Below are 20,694 nucleotides of genomic sequence, written 5' to 3'. Positions count from 1 at the left end.
AGTCTTCATTATGTCTTCATCATATGTCTTCATCTTATGTCTTCATCATAGTCTTCATTATGTCTTCATCATAGTCTTCACTATGTCTTCATCATATGTCTTCATCTTATGTCTTCATCTTATGTCTTCATCATAGTCTTCATTATGTCTTCATCATTATGTCTTCATCTTTATGTCTTCATTACGTCCTCATCATATGTCTTCATCTTATGTCTTCATCTTATGTCTTCATCTTATGTCTTCATCATAGTCTTCATTATGTCTTCATCTTATGTCTTCATCATATGTCTTCATCTTATGTCTTCATCAAGTCTTCATCATGTCTTCATCATATGTCTTCATCTTATGTCTTCATTATATGTCTTCATCACATGTCTTCATCTTTATGTCTTCATTATATGTCTTCATCACATGTCTTCATCGTATGTCTTCATCATCTTTTCATTCTCAGGTGTCGGCTAGTCCAGCCACAGATTTTATCAGCTTAAATGATCTTTCTTTTATTATACATGTCAAGTATTTTAGAGTGCTTGCTGTCTTTCTGCAATTTGATCAAACAGAATCTGATGCTTCCTAGACAGACAGAGCTTTTCTGTTAGAGAAAAAATGTTTGTTTGCCATTTATAGAGAGAGAATCAATTAAGCAGTGTGTGGAATTATTTGGAAACAGAGTTTTCCTCACAGTATTTCCATATTATGCTTTTGAGATTTTGAGTAAAACGGTTTCGCTCTGTAGAAGATGCTATTAAATCTGTTAATTGGATGTACAACTAGTTCAAATTCAAATTACTTTTGGAATGGTAGCTTATGTCATAACAAACATTTGGTTTAAACTAACAACAGCTGTAGTTCACTGATATAGTAATAAAATTGTGTTTTGTTCTTGTGGTCAAAGTGGATATCTGAGATCCCACAGGATGTGATATGTGACCAGGCTTTGGAATTGACTCAGAAACACCACTCTAGAATGGAAAAACAGGATTCTAATAGATCTTGATCGTGTTACCAAAGAGGTGGTAAACACCAGCTAACCGCTAAACGCAGGAGTGTTTCTTGAGGATGTGTCATCACAGTCTACTGCAGGAGTCTGAACAAGGGAAGATAGATTATGTCATGTATACTGTACATTCCTATTGACTGAATGTGGAGCATGTGGAGGAGTCGTTAATTAGAAGGCAATTCTAATTACAGTACAAGTAGAAGGTGTCAGACATACAGGGGGCGACTGGCTTGTTCTTCCTCAGAGCTGGTGTCTCTGTGTCGTGATACACCTCCAGTTTGGTGAAGCTGAAGGATCCACACCATCACGCCCTGCTTTCATCTACTTGCAGTGTCTCTGTCTCGTGATACACCTCCAGTTTGGTGAAGCTGAAGGATCCACACCATCACGCCCTGCTTTCATCTACTTGCAGTGTCTCTGTGTCGTGATACACCTCCAGTTTGGTGAAGCTGAAGGATCCACACCATCACGCCCTGCTTTCATCTACTTGCACTAAACTGGGTATTTGTCTCTGTGTCGTGATACACCTCCAGTTTGGTGAAGCTGAAGGATCCACACCATCACGCCCTGCTTTCATCTACTTGCAGTGTCTCTGTGTCTGTGATACACCTCCAGTTTGGTGAAGCTGAAGGATCCACACCATCAAGTCCTGCTTTCATCTACTTGCAGTGTCTCTGTCTCGTGATACACCTCCAGTTTGGTGAGCTGAAGGATCCACACCATCACGCCCTGCTTTCATCTACTTGCAGTGTCTCTTTGTCGTGATACACCTCCAGTTTGGTGAGCTGAAGGATCCACACCATCACGCCCTGCTTTCATCTACTTGCAGTGTCTCTGTGTCGTGATACACCTCCAGTTTGGTGAGCTGAAGGATCCACACCATCACGCCCTGCTTTCATCTACTTGCAGTGTCTCTGTGTCGTGATACACCTCCAGTTTGGTGAAGCTGAAGGATCCACACCATCACGCCCTGCTTTCATCTACTTGCAGTGTCTCTGTGTCGTGATACACCTCCAGTTTGGTGAAGCTGAAGGATCCACACCATCACGCCCTGCTTTCATCTACTTGCAGTGTCTCTGTGTCGTGATACACCTCCAGTTTGGTGAAGCTGAAGGATCCACACCATCAAGTCCTGCTTTCATCTACTTGCAGTGTCTCTGTCTCGTGATACACCTCCAGTTTGGTGAGCTGAAGGATCCACACCATCACGCCCTGCTTTCATCTACTTGCAGTGTCTCTGTGTCGTGATACACCTCCAGTTTGGTGAGCTGAAGGATCCACACCATCACGCCCTGCTTTCATCTACTTGCAGTGTCTCTGTGTCGTGATACACCTCCAGTTTGGTGAAGCTGAAGGATCCACACCATCACGCCCTGCTTTCATCTACTTGCAGTGTCTCTGTGTCGTGATACACCTCCAGTTTGGTGAAGCTGAAGGATCCACACCATCACGCCCTGCTTTCATCTACTTGCAGTGTCTCTGTGTCGTGATACACCTCCAGTTTGGTGAAGCTGAAGGATCCACACCATCACGCCCTGCTTTCATCTACTTGCAGTGTCTCTGTGTCGTGATACACCTCCAGTTTGGTGAAGCTGAAGGATCCACACCATCACGCCCTGCTTTCATCTACTTGCAGTGTCTCTGTCTCGTGATACACCTCCAGTTTGGTGAAGCTGAAGGATCCACACCATCACGCCCTGCTGTCATCTACTTACAGTGTCTCTTAACAGACTTCGTGTTTCGAGGATGCACCACTATTTTAAGTAGGTTGACTGGAGTGCAGTGGAGCTAGTTGGCTGGTCAGGGAGGGAGGGGGAGGGAGGGAGGGGGGGGTAAAGAGAGTGAGAGAGATGGAGAGATGAAGAGAGATATGTAGAGGGGGATGGAGGGGAGGGAGGGAGGGAGGGGGAGAGGGATAAAGAGAGCGAGAGAGATGGAGAGATGAAGAGAGATATGTAGAGGGGGATGGAGGGGTGGGGAGGGAGGGGGAGAGGGATAAAGAGAGCGAGAGAGATAGAGAGATGAAGAGAGATATGTAGAGGGGGATGGAGGGGAGGGAGGGAGGGGGGAGAGGGATAAAGAGAGCGAGAGAGATGGAGAGATGAAGAGAGATATGTAGAGGGGGATGGAGGGGAGGGAGGGAGGGATGGGGGAGAGGGATAGAGAGTGAGAGAGATGGAGAGATGAAGAGAGATATGTAGAGGGGGATGGAGGGGTGGGGAGGAGGGGAGAGGGATAAAGAGAGCGAGAGAGATGGAGACATATGTAGAGGGGGATGGAGGGGAGGGAGGGAGGGAGGGGGAGAGGGATAAAGAGAGCGAGAGAGATGGAGAGATGAAGAGAGATATGTAGAGGGGGATGGAGGGGAGGGAGGGAGGGGGAGAGGGATAAAGAGAGCGAGAGAGATGGAGAGATGAAGAGAGATATGTAGAGGGGGATGGGGTGGAGGGAGGGAGAGAGAGTTCCTGTTTTAATATTCATGTCTGTTCTTGATATTTATAGAAGTCCCTGCTGCCCTTACACAGTATCTGAAGTTCAACAGCAGAAAATGATTAGTGCTGCTTGTTACTGGACTGTTTGTGTGTCAAAAGGATAAAAGAGAGCAAGTTTAAAATCTCACATATTGCCTGGATTAATATAGACAATTCATGTAAATAGATTCATAGAATAGTAAGAATGCAAAAACTGAAAGGGAAACTATATTTCTGTAATGATCTGAGAATTGAGATTAAATTGAGTTTAAATAGTATGAGATGTAAGACATAGAACTTGACATAGTTTCACAGGGAAGAATATGAACGTGAGAGGTCAGATGTTACTGTATGAAGAGGAGTGCTGAGAGGACAAATGGTATTGCTGTAATGGTCTGAGAATTGAAATGAAATTATGGACAAGTGACTGCATTTTGGGTCTCAAATTGTTTGAAAATAGAGCAAGATATAAGACATAGAAGAAATGCAAATAAATCACAGAGGAAGATGACAAGTCAATGCATGTATGTAATGGTCAGAAAATTGAAATGGAATTGTGGCCAAATGACAGTGTAAGTCTCAAGTCCAGACGGGCTCAGTGCTGTCATGCCCTAAGCAAGACAACACAGGGAAGTCAACACAGATGTGTGTCTCATATCAAACAGCCAATGGGATAACTGATCTGATTGTGATTTGAGTAGTTATTCAAGTGTGCAACAACTGTTTGGATGTGTTTCAGTCATCCCCCATGATTACAATCACTGACCTGTGTATGAAACATCTCTCTTCTATTTATCACGGTTTCATTGACTTCTCCCATCAGATAACAGTGAGTCAGATAACAGTGAGTCAGATAACAGTGAGTCAGATAACAGTGAGTCAGATAACAGTGAGTCAGATAACAGTGAGTCAGATAACAGTGAATCAGATAACAGTGAATCAGATAACAGTGAGTCAGATAACAGTGAATCAGATAATCATGGTTTCATTGACTTCTCCCATCAGATAACAGTGAGTCAGATAACAGTGAGTCAGATAACATGAATCAGATAACAGTGAATCAGATAACAGTGAATCAGATAATCATGGTTTCATTGACTTCTACCATCAGATAACAGTGAAGCAGATAACAGTGAATCAGATAACAGTGAATCAGATAACAGACTTCTACCATCAGATAAATCAGTGAAGAAGATGAAGCAGATAACAGTGAGATAACAGTGAATCAGATAACAGTGAATCAGATAATCATGGTTTCATTGACTTCTACCATCAGATAACAGTGAAGCAGATAACAGTGAATCAGATAACAGTGAATCAGATAATCATGGTTTCATTGACTTCTACCATCAGATAACAGTGAAGAAGATAACAGTGAAGAAGATAATCATGGTTTCATTGAATCAGATAACAGTGAATCAGATAACAGTGAATCAGATAACAGTGAGTCAGATAACAGTGAAGCAGATAACAGTGAATCAGATAACAGTGAATCAGATAACAGTGAATCAGATAATCATGGTTTCATTGACTTCTACCATCAGATAACAGTGAATCAGATAACAGTGAGTCAGATAACAGTGAAGCAGATAACAGTGAATCAGATAACAGTGAATCAGATAACAGTGAATCAGATAATCATGGTTTCATTGACTTCAGATACCATCAGATAACAGTGAGTCAGATAACAGTGAATCAGATAACAGTGAATCAGATAATCATGGTTTCATTGACTTCTACCATCAGATAACAGTGAGTCAGATAACAGTGAATCAGATAACAGTGAATCAGATAATCATGGTTTCATTGACTTCTACCATCAGATAACAGTGAAGCAGATAACAGTGAATCAGATAACAGTGAATCAGATAATCATGGTTTCATTGACTTCTACCATCAGATAACAGTGAGTCAGATAACAGTGAATCAGATAACAGTGAATCAGATAATCATGGTTTCATTGACTTCTACCATCAGATAACAGTGAGTCAGATAAGTCAGATGAGTCAGATAACAGTGAATCAGATAATCATGGTTTCATTGACTTCTACCATCAGATAACAGTGAGTCAGATAACAGTGAGTCAGATAACAGTGAGTCAGATAACAGTGAGTCAGATAACAGTGAATCAGATAATCATGGTTTCATTGACTTCTCCCATCAGATAACAGTGAGTCAGATAACAGTGAGTCAGATAACAGTGAGTCAGATAACAGTGAATCAGATAATCATGGTTTCATTGACTTCTTCCATCAGATAACAGTGAAGCAGATAACAGATGTTAATTTACAGTGCACAGTACATATATACAGTATGTCTTCCGTATCTTCTCGTCGGCAATGGTGTGTGCATGTATGTTGCATCTTGATAAATTTTAGCATGCGTGTTAATGTAGACACTAACAGTTCACCTCTACAGTATCAATCCATATATTCATTTGATAAAAGACAATCAAACTGAACTGCAGGTGGAAGGAAAGAGAGGCATCTGTGTTTATGGTTACGTGGCCCATTCTAATGAGTACTTTCTTCTGAAGGGGCGTGTCTGCTGCCTCACTATTCCTTTACATGTAGATCATGTTTTCCTACCGTAGTTTATTACTATGGATTGCTTTTGAACCAGGTCTTTTCATGTTTTATCATGTGTGTTGCCACCATATAAACGTGTAATTAGGTCTGTGACGGTGACTAGCTCATAAAGCTGGTTGAGAGAATGCCAAGAGTTTGCAAAGCTATCATCAAGATAAAGGGTGACTACTTTGAGGAATATAAAATATGAAATATATTTTGATTTGTTTACCACTATTTTGGTTACTACATGATTCCATAGGTGTTATTTCATAGTTTTGATGTCTTCACTAATATTCTACAATGTAGAAAGAAGTACAAAAATAAGTAGGTGTGTCCAAACTTTTGACTGGTACTGTAACAACAGAGACATATGGTAACAACAGGGATGTATAGTAACAACAGGGATGTATAGTATAGTAACAACAGGGATGTATAGTAACAACAGGGATGTATAGTAACAACAGGGATGTATAGTAACAACAGGGATGTATAGTAACAACAGGGATGTATAACAACAGGGAGTAACAACAGGGGATGTAACAACAGGGATAGTAACAACAGGGATGTAACAACAGGGATAGTAACAACAGGGATGTATAGTAACAACAGGGATGTATAGTAACAACAGGGAGGGATGTATAGTAACAACAGGGATGTATGGTAACAACAGGGATGTAGTAACAACAGGGATGTATGGTAACAACAGGGAGTAACAACAGGGATATAGTAACAACAGAGACATATGGTAACAACAGGGATGTATAGTAACAACAGGGATGTATAGTAACAACAGGGACGTATGGTAATAACAGGGAGTATAGTAACAACAGGGATATGGTAACAACAGGGATGAGTAACAACAGGGATGTATAGTAACAACAGAGACATATGGTAACAACAGGGATGTATAGTAACAACAGAGACGTATGGTAACAACAGGGATGTATGGTAACAACAGGGATGTATAGTAACAACAGGGATGTATAGTAACAACAGGGGTATAGTAACAACAGGGAGTAATAACATATGGTAACAACAGGGAGATGGTAACAACAGAGATATGGTAACAACAGGGATGTAGAGGGATGTATAGTAACAACAGGGATGGTAACAACAGAGAGGGTAACAACAGAGTATGGTAACAACAGAGACATATGGTAACAACATATGGGGATGTATAGTAACAACAGAGACATATGGTAACAACAGGGATGGTAACAACAGGGATGTATGGTAACAACAGGGACAGAGACATATGGTAACAACAGAGTAACAACAGAGTTAACATATGGTAACAACAGTGATGTATAGTAACAACAGGGACGTATGGTAACAACAGAGACATATGGTAACAACAGGGATGTATAGTAACAACAGGGATGTATAGTAACAACAGGGATGTATAGTAACAACAGGGACGTATGGTAACAACAGGGATGTATGGTAACAACAGGGATGTATGGTAATAACAGGGAGAGACGTATGACGTATGGTAATAACAGGGACGTATGGTAACAACAGAGACATATGGTAACAACAGGGATGTATGGTAACAACAGAGACATATGGTAACAACAGGGATGTATGGTAACAACAGGGATGTATGGTAACAACAGAGACATATGGTAACAACAGAGACATATGGTAACAACAGGGATGTATGGCAACAACAGAGACATATGGTAACAACAGGGATGTATGGTAACAACAGGGATGTATGGTAACAACAGAGACATATGGTAACAACAGGGATGTATGGTAACAACAGGGATGTATGGTAACAACAGAGACATATGGTAACAACAGGGATGTATGGTAACAACAGGGATGTATGGTAACAACAGGGATGTATGGTAACAACAGGGACATATGGTAACAACAGAGACGTATGGTAACAACAGGGATGTATAGTAACAACAGGGATGTATGGTAATAACAGGGATGTATGGTAACAACAGGGATGTATGATAACAACAGGGATGTATGGTAATAACAGGGATGTATGATAACAACAGAGACATATGGTAACAACAGAGACATATGGTAACAACAGGGATGTATAGTAACAACAGAGACATATGGTAACAACAGGGATGTATAGTAACAACAGAGACATATGGTAACAACAGGGATGTATAGTAACAACAGGGATGTATAGTAACAACAGGGATGTATAGTAACAACAGGGATGTATAGTAACAACAGTGACGTATGGTAACAACAGGGATGTATGGTAACAACAGGGATGTATGGTAATAACAGAGACGTATGGTAATAACAGGGGCGTATGGTAACAACAGGGACGTATGGTAACAACAGAGACATATGGTAACAACAGGGATGTATGGTAACAACAGGGATGTATGGTAACAACAGGGATGTATGGTAACAACAGGGACGTATGGTAACAACAGGGATGTATGGTAATAACAGGTATGTATGGTAACAACAGGGATGTATGGTAATAACAGAGACGTATGGAAATAACAGAGACGTATGGTGACAACAGGGACGTATGGTAACAACAGGGATGTATGGTAACAACAGGGATGTATAGTAACAACAGGGATGTATAGTAACAACAGGGATGTATAGTAACAACAGAGACGGTCTGTGACTTGGAGTAGTTGTTCCCCTTGCTCTACAACAGGGATGTATGGTAACAACAGAGACGTATGGTAACAACAGAGATATATGGTAATAACAGGGACGTATGGTAATAACAGGGATGTATGGTAATAACAAGGACGTATGGTAATAACAGGGACGTATGGTAACAACAGGGATGTATGTTAACAACAGGGACGTATGGTAACAACAGGGATGTATGGTAATAACAGGGACGTATGGTAACAACAGGGATGTATGGTAATAACAGGGACGTATGGTAATAACAGGGACGTATGGTAACAACAGAGACATATGGTAACAACACGTATGGTAACAACAGGGACGTATGGTAATAACAGGGATGTATGGTAACAACAGGGATGTATGGTAATAACAGGGATGGATGTATGGTAACAACAGGACATATGGTAACAACAGGGAGGGACATATGTATAACAACAGGGACATATGGTAACAACAGGGACGTATGGTAACAACAGGGATGTATGTTAACAACAGGGATGTATGGTAATAACAGGGATGTATGGTAATAACAGGGACGTATGGTAATAACAGGGACGTATGGTAACAACAGGGATGTATGTTAACAACAGGGACGTATGGTAACAACAGGGATGTATGGTAATAACAGGGACGTATGGTAACAACAGGGATGTATGGTAATAACAGGGACGTATGGTAATAACAGGGACGTATGGTAACAACAGAGACATATGGTAACAACAGAGACGTATGGTAATAACAGGGACGTATGGTAACAACAGAGACATATGGTAACAACAGAGACGTATGGTAATAACAGAGACGTATGGTAATAACAGGGACGTATGGTAATAACAGAGACATATGGTAATAACAGGGACGTATGGTAATAACAGGGATGTATGGTAATAACAGGGATGTATGGTAACAACAGAGACATATGGTAACAACAGGGACGTATGGTAATAACAGGGATGTATGGTAATAACAGGGACGTATGGTAATAACAGGGACGTATGGTAATAACAGAGACGTATGGTAACAACAGGGACGTATGGTAATAACAGGGATGTATGGTAATAACAGGGATGTATGGTAACAACAGAAACATATGGTAACAACAGGGACGTATGGTAATAACAGGGATGTATGGTAATAACAGGGATGTATGGTAACAACAGGGATGTATGGTAACAACATTTACATTTACATTTAAGTCATTTAGCAGACGCTCTTATCCAGAGCGACTTACAAACAGGGATGTATGGTAACAACAGGGATGTATGGTAATGTAGAGCAAGGGGAACAACTACTCCAAGTCTCAGACCGAGTGACGTCACCGATTTGAAACGCTATGAGCGCGCACCCTGCTAACTAGCTATCCATTTCACATCAGTTACACCAGACTAATCTCGGGAGTTGATAGGCTTGAAGTCATAAACGGCTCAATGCTCGAAGTACAGCGAGGAGCTGCTGGCAAACGCACGAAAGTGATGTTTGAATGAATGCTTATGAGCCTGCTGCTGCCTACCACTGCTCAGTCAGACTGCTCTATCAAATATCAAATCATAGACTTAATTATAACATAATAACACACAGAAGTACGAGCCTTTGATCATTGATATGGTTGAATCCGGAAACTATCATTTAGAAAACAAAACGTTTTTTCTTTCAGTGAAATACGTAACTGTTTCGTATTTCATCTAACGTGTGGCATCCCCAAGTCTAACCTTCAATGTTATGTCATAATTATGTACAATTATGGCATATTAATTATGGTTTTTGTAAGGAATAAATTTTTGTAAGAGCCAGGCGGCCCAAAATGCTGATACCCTGACTGCTGCATATACCCTGACTGCTGCATATACCCTGACTGCTGCAACCCTGACTGCCATATACCCTGACTGCTGCATATACCCTGACTGCTGCCAAACTGCTGCATATACCCATACCCTGACTGCTGCATATACCCTGACTGCTGCATATACCCTGACTGCTGCATATACCCTGACTGCTGCATATACCCTGACTGCTGCATATACCCTGACTGCATATACCCTGACTGCTGCATATACCCTGACTGCTGCATATACCCTGACTGCTGCATATACCCTGACTGCTGCATATACCCTGACTGCTGCATATACCCTGACTGCTGCATATACCCTGACTGCTGCATATACCCTGACTGCTGCATATACCCTGACTGCTGCATATACCCTGACTGCTGCATATACCCTGACTGCTGCATATACCCTGACTGCTGCATATACCCTGACTCTGTTGCACGGAACGCAAGAGAAGTGACACAATTTCCCTAATTATAAGAAATTCATGTTAGCAGGCAATATTAACTAAATATGCAGGTTTAAAAATATATACTTGTGTATTGATTTTAAAGAAAGTCATTGATGTTTATGGTTGGGTTTGGTGCAACGACAGTGCTAAATCATCACCCGTTTGGCGAAGTATTCTGTGAATCGATGAAAAATTCACAGGAACCGCATCGATTATATGCAGCGCAGGACACGCTAGATAAACTAATAATATCAACCATATGTGTCGTGGAAATTTCCTGTATTTACCAAATCATGAGAGCAAACCACACACAAGTCAGAGTTATCATAAAGTCCATCTTTAATTATATGAGCTCCATCACAACCCCGTGACTCTCAGATCAATTCAGTGTCTATCAATGAATTCTCTGAGAGTCCTTACACATTGCAACTGAGATCCTTTATAGCAAAGACACACATAGCCAGACAGCATTGGCCATAATTTATCATTCAGCTTTGTCTCCTAAACTATGTTATTTTGTCAAACTCAGAAGCATAAAACAAATCCTCACATCAACAGGCATATATCAAATCCACCCCTCCTTGACAAGATCACAGAGACACATTGACTGGCACACAGACATTGTGGAGCCAAGAGATACACGCTTGACCTCTCCCCTCTCTGCGGCCCAAGTAACTTATTCCTGACAGAGAACAGATAACTGCAACCCCGCTACAGTATTATATAAAAATAAACATTCTGATGAGAAGTAACTTACAAGCATATGATGAATATAAAACATCTTACCTATGTTACCAACTAATTCTGACTATTCCCCAACATGTGTAGTTAACTGGTGATTATGTTAAGATTGATTGTTTTTTATAAGATAAGTTTAATGCTAGCTAGCAACTTACCTTGGCTTCTTGCTGCCCTCGTGTAACAGGTAGTCAGCCTGCCATGCAGGCTCCTCGTGGAGTGCAATGTAAGACAGGTGGTTAGAGCGTTGGACTAGTAAACGGAAGGTTGCAAAAACAAATCCCCAAGCTGACAAGGTAAAAATCTGTTGTTCTGCCCCTGAACAAGGCAGTTAACCCACCGTTCCTTGGCCTTCATTGAAAACAAGAATGTGTTCTTAACTGACTTGCCTAGTTAAATAAATGCCAAATCGGTGTCCAAAAATACAGATTTACAAAACTTGAAATCGTCCCTAATTAATCGGCCATTAATCGACTTCTCCTCTATATACCTGTGTCTTAGTGCCTCTGTGTCTCTGTGTCTGTGTCTCTATGTACCTGTGTCTGTGTCTCTATGTACCTGTGTCTGTGTCTCTATGTACCTGTGTCTTAGTGACTCTGTGTCTCTATGTACCTGTGTCTGTGTCTCTATGTACCTGTGTCTGTGTCTCTATGTACCTGTGTCTGTGTCTCTATGTACCTGTGTCTTAGTGTCTCTATGTACCTGTGTCTCTGTGTCTCTATGTACCTGTGTATCTGTGTAATTGTGTTTCTGTTTCTCTATTTACTTGTGTCTCTATGTACCCGTGTCTCTGTGTCTCTATGTACCTGTGTCTCTGTGTCTCTATGTACCTGCGTCTTAGTGTCTCTGTGTCTCTATGTACCTGTGTCTCTGTGTCTCTATGTACCTGTGTCTTAGTGTCTCTGTGTCTCTATGTACCTGTGTATCTGTATAATTGTGTTTCTGTTTCTCTATTTACTTGTGTCTCTATGTACATGTGTCTCCGTGTTTCTATGTACCTGTGTCTGTGTCTCTATGTACCTGTGTCTCTGTGTCTCTATGTACCTGTGTCTCTGTGTCTCTATGTACATGTGTCTATGTGTCTCTATGTACCTGTGTCTGTGTCTCTATGTACCTGTGTCTCTGTGTCTCTATGTACCTGTGTCTCTGTGTCTCTATGTACATGTGTCTGTGTCTCTATGTACATGTGTCTGTGTCTCTATGTACCTGTGTTTTAGTGTCTCTGTGTCTCTATGGAACTGTGTCTTAGTGTCTCTGTGTCTCTATGTACCTGTGTCTCTGTGTCTCTATGTACCTGTGTCTTAGTGTCTCTGTGCCTCTATGTACCTGTGTATCTGTGTAATTGTGTTTCTGTTTCTCTATTTACTTGTGTCTCTATGTACCTGTGCCTCCGTGTTTCTATGTACCTGTGTCTGTGTCTCTATGTACCTGTGTCTCTGTGTCTCTATGTACCTGTGTCTCTGTGTCTCTATGTACCTGTGTCTCTGTGTCTCTATGTACCTGTGTCTGTGTCTCTATGTACATGTGTCTGTGTCTCTATGTACCTGTGTTTTAGTGTCTCTGTGTCTCTATGGAACTGTGTCTTAGTGTCTCTGTGTCTCTATGTACCTGTGTCTCTGTGTCTCTATGTACCTGTGTCTGTGTCTCTATGTACCTGTGTCTTAGTGTCTCTGTGTCTCTATGTACCTGTGTATCAGTGTATCTGTGTCTCTATGTACCTGTGTATCTGTGTCTCTATGTACCTGTGTATCTGTGTCTCTATGTACCTGTGTCTGTGTCTCTATGTACCTGTGTCTGTGTCTCTATGTACCTGTGTCTGTGTCTCTATGTACCTGTGTCTGTGTCTCTATGTACCTGTGTCTTAGTGTCTCTGTGCCTCTATGTACCTGTGTCTCTGTGTCTCTATGTACCTGTGTCTCTGTGTCTCTATGTACCTGTGTATCTGTGTAATTGTGTTTCTGTTTCTCTATTTACTTGTGTCTCTATGTACCTGTGTCTCTGTGTTTATATGTACCTGTGTCTCTGTCTCTATGTACCTGTGTCTGTGTCTCTATGTACCTGTGTCTGTGTCTCTATGTACCTGTGTCTGTGTCTCTATGTACCCATGTCTGTGTCTCTATATACCTGTCTTAGTGTCTCTGTGTCTCTATGTACCTGTGTTTCTGTGTCTCTATGTACATGTGTCTATGTGTCTCTATGTACCTGTGTCTGTGTCTCTATGTGCCTGTGTCTGTGTCTCTATGTACCTGTGTCTGTGTCTCTATGTACCTGTGTCTGTGTCTCTATGTACCTGTGTCTGTGTCTCTATGTACCTGTGTCTTAGTGTCTCTGTGTCTCTATGTACCTGTGTCTCTATGTACCTGCGTCTCTATGTACCTGTGTCTCTGTATCTCTATGTACCTGTGTCTCTGTGTCTCTATCTACCTGTGTCTCTGTGTCTCTATGTACCTGTGTACCAGTTTCTCTGTATCTCTATGTACCTGTGTCTCTATGTACCTGTGTCTCTATGTACCTGTGTCTCTATGTACCTGTGTCTTAGTGTCTCTATGTCTCTATGTACCTGTGCCTCTGTGTCTCTATGTAACTGTGCCTCTGTGTCTCTATGTAACTGTGTCTTAGTGTCTCTATGTCTCTATGTACCTGTGCCTCTATGTCTCTATGTACCTGTGCCTCTGTGTCTCTATGTAACTGTGCCTCTGTGTCTCTATGTAACTGTGTCTTAGTGTCTCTATGTCTCTATGTACCTGTGCCTCTGTGTCTCTATGTACCTGTGCCTCTGTGTCTCTATGTACCTGTGCCTCTGTGTCTCTATGTACCTGTGCCTCTGTGACTCTATGTACATGTGTATCCATGCTGTGATATTGATTTTGTCAACATGCATATCAAGTCAAATCAAATTGTATTAGTCACTTGCGCTGAATACAACAGGTGTAGACCTTACAGTGAAATGCTTACTTACGAGCCTCTAAACAACAATGCACTTTAAAAAATACAGATAACAATAAGAAATAAAAGTAACAAGTAATTAAAGAGCAGCAGTAAAATAACTGCTAGTAGTGAGACTATATACAGGGGGGTACCAGTACAGAGTCAATGTGCGGGGGCACCGGTTAGTTGAGGTAATATGTACATGTAGGTAGAGTTATTAAAGTGACTATGCATAGATGATAATGGCAGCGGTGTAAAAGAGGGGAAGGGGGCAATACAAATAGCCTGGGTAGCCATGTGTAACCTTTGTTTAACTAGGCAAGTTAGTTAAGAACTCATTCTTATTGGCTACCAGCCATTTGATTAGGTGTTTAGGAGTCTTATTGCTTAGAATCTGTTTAGAAGTCTCTTGGACCTAGACTTGGCGCTCCGGCACCAGAGGAAGCAGTCTATGACTAGGGTGGCTGGAGTCTTTGACAATTTTTAGGGCCTTCCTCTGACACCGCCTGGCATAGAGGTCCTGGATAGCAGGAGGCTTGGCCCCGGTCCCTCTTTCTTTGCTGGGTGTTTCTATTGTGAGCATGTGTGTGTAATGTGTACGAGTGGTTCCTGGCCTTTACAGCACCTATACAGTTATTGGTTCACCACATGAGAGTGGAGTGTACGTTTCCTGCCTGGAGGCAGTCTCCATGTGGTAAAGAAATAGAGGGAGGGAGGGAGGGAGGGAGGGAGGGAGGGAGGGAGGGAGGGAGGGAGGGAGGGAGGGAGGGGGAGGGAGGGAGGGAGGGAGGGAGGGAGGGAGGGAGAGGGAGAGAGAGAGAGAGAGAGAGAGAGAGAGAGAGAGAGAGAGAGAGAGAGAGAGAGAGAGAGAGAGGGAGGAAGGCCAAAAGGAGAGGAGGATTGGACAGCAGGTTAAGCTACACATCTCTTAGTATGCAGACCCTCCCTCTCTCTCTCTCTCTGCTTCCCTCAGGATAAGGCTCCAGTAATTGCTCTCCTCCTTTTCTCTCCTCTTCATACCTTCCTCTCCTCCCTATTAATCTTGTCAGAAGGCTCCAAGGGCCCTGCAGGAGTTTTACAGCCCTTTATCGCTGTCATTAGGGGAGGCAACCACACACATCAAAAATCTCTTTCACCCTCACTTTAGATTCATCTACATCTATTCATGATAGAGAAGTCAAAGTTAGCTCTCCCTTCATTTATAACCTCCCAGACACACCCCAATATTCAGTTTATGGGCCTTTATTAATGTACTTGCTTTACATTAACATCAAAGTGTTTCATTAGATTGCGTAGACCAGTGTTTCCCAACTCCAGCCCTTGTCTACCACCAACAGAACACATTTTTGTTGTAGCCCGGACAAAAAAAACTTGATTCAACCTGTCAAGGGCTTGATAATTAGTAGACAAGTAGAATCAGGTGTGCTTGTCAGGGGCCACAACAAAATATGTAATGTTGGGGGTACAGGAGGACCGTATAAAATGAAATATATATTTTAAAGTGACAAGCTTGTCAAGTATGAATGAATTGCACCACAGAGGTAATCCAGAAGTCACAGTCACTACACTGTTCCTTTTGACTTATTCATGAAATTATTGAATAGGAGAGTCCAATCAGGAATATATGGAATAGCTGAGGGACCAATGAGAGTGCAGGATATAAATATTTAGAACCTCTGGTCTGTGGTGATGTCACACACAGGGAGTGGTGGGTAGGTAGGGAGGGGCTTTCTATAGCTAGAATCTACAGTCTATGTGATGTGTTTATAAATAGCATTATGAGGAGAATATGATCTAATGTTGACTCAAATGATTAATGAGCATTCCTACTTCCTACATGATTAAAGCTACACTGCTATGTACAGTATCTAAGTTGCTGGGGGATATTGTACTGTAGGCCTACTAAGGGGTTGGATGGGTGCTTAGTGAATTGCATCATGGGAGAAGAAGTAAACTATAATTATGCTCGAAGCAGCAATGTAAAATAACTAATTTGGTTGGAGGAGACTTCGCAGTTTAGAGGCATACATAATTTAAGGGTCTTTTAAAATCCTCCATGATAATGATATCACCATAGCTACGTAGCTATCAGAGCTTCAAATGGAAGTTGGTGTGGCTTTAACCTCAGCTGCACATCACACATTTCAACAGTCAGGCAGCAGTCTTCTCCAGCCAGACAGACAGTGGTGTTGAAACAGATTGCGTGCCTCGTGTCACATCAGAATTTCTGCTTGGTTATCTTCAGAGTCATATCAACACAATATTCACTCTCTAATAGATAGTTCCAAATTACTATAAAGGGGTCATTTATGATGGTTAAACCCAACTCATTATTACATCTCCTTGTTGTCATGACAGTAATTGGCCACTGTGGGTAATATAGGAGACTATAAAGGGGTCATTTATGATTGATGTTTTTGACACTAAACCCAATCCAGGAAAGGGGTCATTATGATTGTTTTTTGTTTTTTACACTAAACCCATTCCAGGAAAGGGGTCATTACGATTGTTTTTTGTTTTTTTACACTAAACCCATTCCAGGAAAGGGGTCATTATGATTGTTTTTTGTTTTTTTACACTAAACCCATTTTACACTAAACCCATTTTTTCATGTTACATGTGATGAAGTATCCTGTTTTACCTGTTTGCCTTCACTCTGCTGCTGTTCTTCATTTTGGCTGTTGGAGCATTTTGAAAAGCACCTTGTATGCTGTGTTCAGTGTCTCACACTGCTGAAGGCCTTCGAGGTAACAGATAAACAAAGAGACCCGAGCCTTCCAGCATTCAACAACACAATGCATTATGGTTAAGCTTGTCTACTTACTGATATCTCAAAACAGTTCAATCAAATAACCATGGTCCTTATATATGGATGCATGAGTACTTCTATGGTAGATGGGCTGATTGTCTCTGTCTCTGTCTCTCTCTCCATGGTTCAGGTGGAGTTCTATGGTAAATGTACTGACTGTCTCTGTCTCTCTCCAGGGTTCAGGTGGACTTCTATGGTAAATGTACTGGCTGTCTCTATTTTTCTCTCCAGGGTTCAGGTGTTCTATGGTAGATGTACTGACTTTCTCTCTCTCCAGGGTTCATGAGTCCTATGGTAGATCTACTGACTCTCTGTTTCTCTCTCCAGGGTTCAGGTGGAGTTCTATGGTAAATGTACTGACTGTCTCTGTCTCTCTCTCCAGGGTTCAGGTGGAGTTCTATGGTAAATGTACTGACTGTCTCTGTCTCTCTCTCCAGGGTTCAGGTGGAGTTCTATGGTAAATGCACTGACTGTCTCTCTCTCTCTCTCTCCAGGGTTCATGAGTTCTATGGTAGATGTACTGACTGTCTCTGTCTCTCTCCAGGGTCCATGTGTTCTATGGTAGATGTACTGACTGTCTCTGTCTCTCTCCAGGGTTCATGGGTTCTATGGTTGATGTACTGACTGTCTCTCTTTCCAGGGTTCAGGTGGAGTTCTATGGTATATGTACTGACTGTCTCTGTCTCTGTCTCTCTCTCCAGGGTTCAGGTGGAGTTCTATGGTATATGTACTGACTGTCTCTGTCTCTGTCTCTCTCTCCAGGGTTCATGGGTTCTATGGTTGATGTACTGACTGTCTCTCTCTCCAGGGTTCAGGTGGAGTTCTATGTGAATGAAAACACCTTCAAGGAGAGGCTCAAGCTGTTCTTCATCAAAAACCAAAGGTCAAGTAAGTAGAGCACAGAGAAGTTTGGACTTTATTACTGTCTCATGTAACACAACAGACCTAGGAAGTCATAAAGGTCCTCCTAATGCAGGGTAATACTGTAACGTAAGTCATTAAGGTCTATTGCAGATCCAATTTCAGCTCCAGTCTGGGTCTTTAATTAGTTGTCTTGACGCACGGTGCTGTGTCTCAGGTCTGCACACCATGTTGCTGTGAAGAGGACAATGCTTTAGGTATTTTGTTAACTGATAGGGTATTATAATTTCTTATTAGGACTTAAGGCATGGATACAGCCAGGGTGGGATTTCTCCTGCATTCTGAAAAAGACATTGGAACTGTCCAACTTGCCACCCACAATGCATCATGTCTACAGTCTCTCTGTGTGTTTGTAAATATGTGTGTGTGCCTGTATTTGTTTTTGTGTGCTGTGTGTGTTTTTACATGTGTGTATTTGTGTGTGTGTGTGCGTGTTTTTGTGTTTTTACATGCATGTGTGTGTGTGTGTGTGTGTGTGTGTGTGTGTGTGTGTGTGTGTGTGTGTGTGTGTGTGTGTGTGTGTGTGTGTGTGTGTGTGTGTGTGTGTGTGTGTGTGTGTGTGTGTGTGTGTGTGTGTGTGTGTGTGTGTGTGTGTGTGTGTGTGCGTGCGTGCATGTGTAATGGCTGCAATATGTTGTTAGTGCTTCCTATGTGCTTGTCAATATCTCTGAACAGCTTCCCATCAGTTACAGAGAAAACATTAGGGCCAAATAGAAAGGCCAACCCAACTCTATAGAGCTTCCTGCTGAGTCAGATTGTTTTGGCCCCTGTACAATACAAACTCATTGTGAAGCATTTGATGTGGGTGTTTTTCTTGCAACTGTGTCACTGCTGTGTTAATACTGCAAAGAGATGAAATGGGAAGCTTGGTTGATTGAAATGTGAGCAGTGTTTAAGGCAGCTGGCGCCACCCTCTGACTGACATGTGTATCTGCAGTCAGGTAAGTTGTGTGGGTGATGATTTGCGTGTGTGTGTGTGTGTGTGTGTGTGTGTGTGTGTGTGTGTGTGTGTGTGTGTGTGTGTGTGTGTGTGTGTGTGTGTGTGTGTGTGTGTGTGTGTGTGTGTGTGTGTGTGTGTGTGTGTGTGTGTGTGTGTGTGTGTGTGTGTGTGGGCTGTGTTGTTGTAATGGCTTTACTGACAGCATGTCGTGTTATTGGGTCTTAATCCTTATATATCACAATAAGCCGTCCTCTATTCCACTGCTTTATATACCTGCCACAACATCCAGCATCTCCCCCCACACGGTGTCATATCGTTGTGGATCTGACACATAGCTGTTCTGAGGAGAGATGCCCAGTAGGCCAGAGACACCAGTTCTGAGGAGAGATGTCCAGTAGGCCAGAGACACCAGTTCTGAGGAGAGATGTCCAGTAGGCCAGAGACACCAGTTCTGAGGAGAGATGTCCAGTAGGGTAGAGACACCAGTTCTGAGGAGAGATGTCCAGTAGGCCAGAGACACCAGTTCTGAGGAGAGATGTCCAGTAGGGTAGAGACACCAGTTCTGAGGAGAGATGCCCAGTAGGGTAGAGACACCAGTTCTGAGGAGAGATGTCCAGTAGGCCAGAGACACCAGTTCTGGGGAGAGATGTCCAGTAGGGTAGAGACACCAATTCTGAGGAGAGATGTCCAGTAGGCCAGAGACACCAGTTCTGAGGAGAGATGTCCAGTAGGGTAGAGACACCAATTCTGAGGAGAGATGTCCAGTAGGCCAGAGACACCAGTTCTGAGGAGAGATGTCCAGTAGGGTAGAGACACCAGTCCTGAGGAGAGATGTCCAGTAGGGTAGAGACACCAGTTCTGAGGAGAGATGTCCAGTAGGGTATAGACACCAGTTCTGAGGAGAGATGTCCAGTAGGGTAGAGACACCAGTTCTGAGGAGAGATGCCCAGTAGGGTAGAGACACCAGTTCTGAGGAGAGATGTCCAGTAGGGTAAGGACACCAGTTCTGAGGAGAGATGCCCAGTAGGGTAGAGACACCAGTTCTGAGGAGAGATGTCCAGTAGGGTAGAGACACCAGTTCTGAGGAGAGATGTCCAGTAGGGTAAGGACACCAGTTCTGAGGAGAGATGCCCAGTAGGGTAGAGACACCAGTTCTGAGGAGAGATGTCCAGTAGGGTAGAGACACCAGTTCTGAGGAGAGATGTCCAGTAGGGTAAGGACACCAGTTCTGAGGAGAGATGTCCAGTAGGGTAGAGACAGCAGTTCTGAGGAGAGATGTCCAGTAGGGTAGAGACACCAGTTCTGAGGAGAGATGTCCAGTAGGGTAGAGACACCAGTTCTGAGGAGAGATGTCCAGTAGGGTAAGGACACCAGTTCTGAGGAGAGATGTCCAGTAGGGTAGAGAC

The 20,694-nt window shown here is 42.5% G+C and overlaps 1 protein-coding gene across 10 annotated transcripts in view; it reads left to right on the top strand.

Moving 5' to 3' along the window:
• The window catches only part of LOC124036573 (potassium channel subfamily T member 1-like), a 164,306-nt gene that overhangs the window by 73,793 nt on the left and 69,819 nt on the right, over positions 1-20,694 (top strand). For all 10 annotated transcript variants that reach the window (XM_046351309.1, XM_046351308.1, XM_046351302.1 and 7 more), the window contains one exon: positions 18,236-18,315. In XM_046351309.1, coding sequence (XP_046207265.1) covers positions 18,236-18,315 — 80 coding nt within the window. The remainder of the gene's footprint in view (positions 1-18,235; positions 18,316-20,694) is intronic.

The sequence above is a fragment of the Oncorhynchus gorbuscha genome, linkage group LG05 (genome assembly GCF_021184085.1).
Source record: "Oncorhynchus gorbuscha isolate QuinsamMale2020 ecotype Even-year linkage group LG05, OgorEven_v1.0, whole genome shotgun sequence".
Lineage (NCBI taxonomy): Eukaryota > Metazoa > Chordata > Actinopteri > Salmoniformes > Salmonidae > Oncorhynchus > Oncorhynchus gorbuscha.
This window is presented reverse-complemented; position numbering and strand designations above follow the sequence as displayed.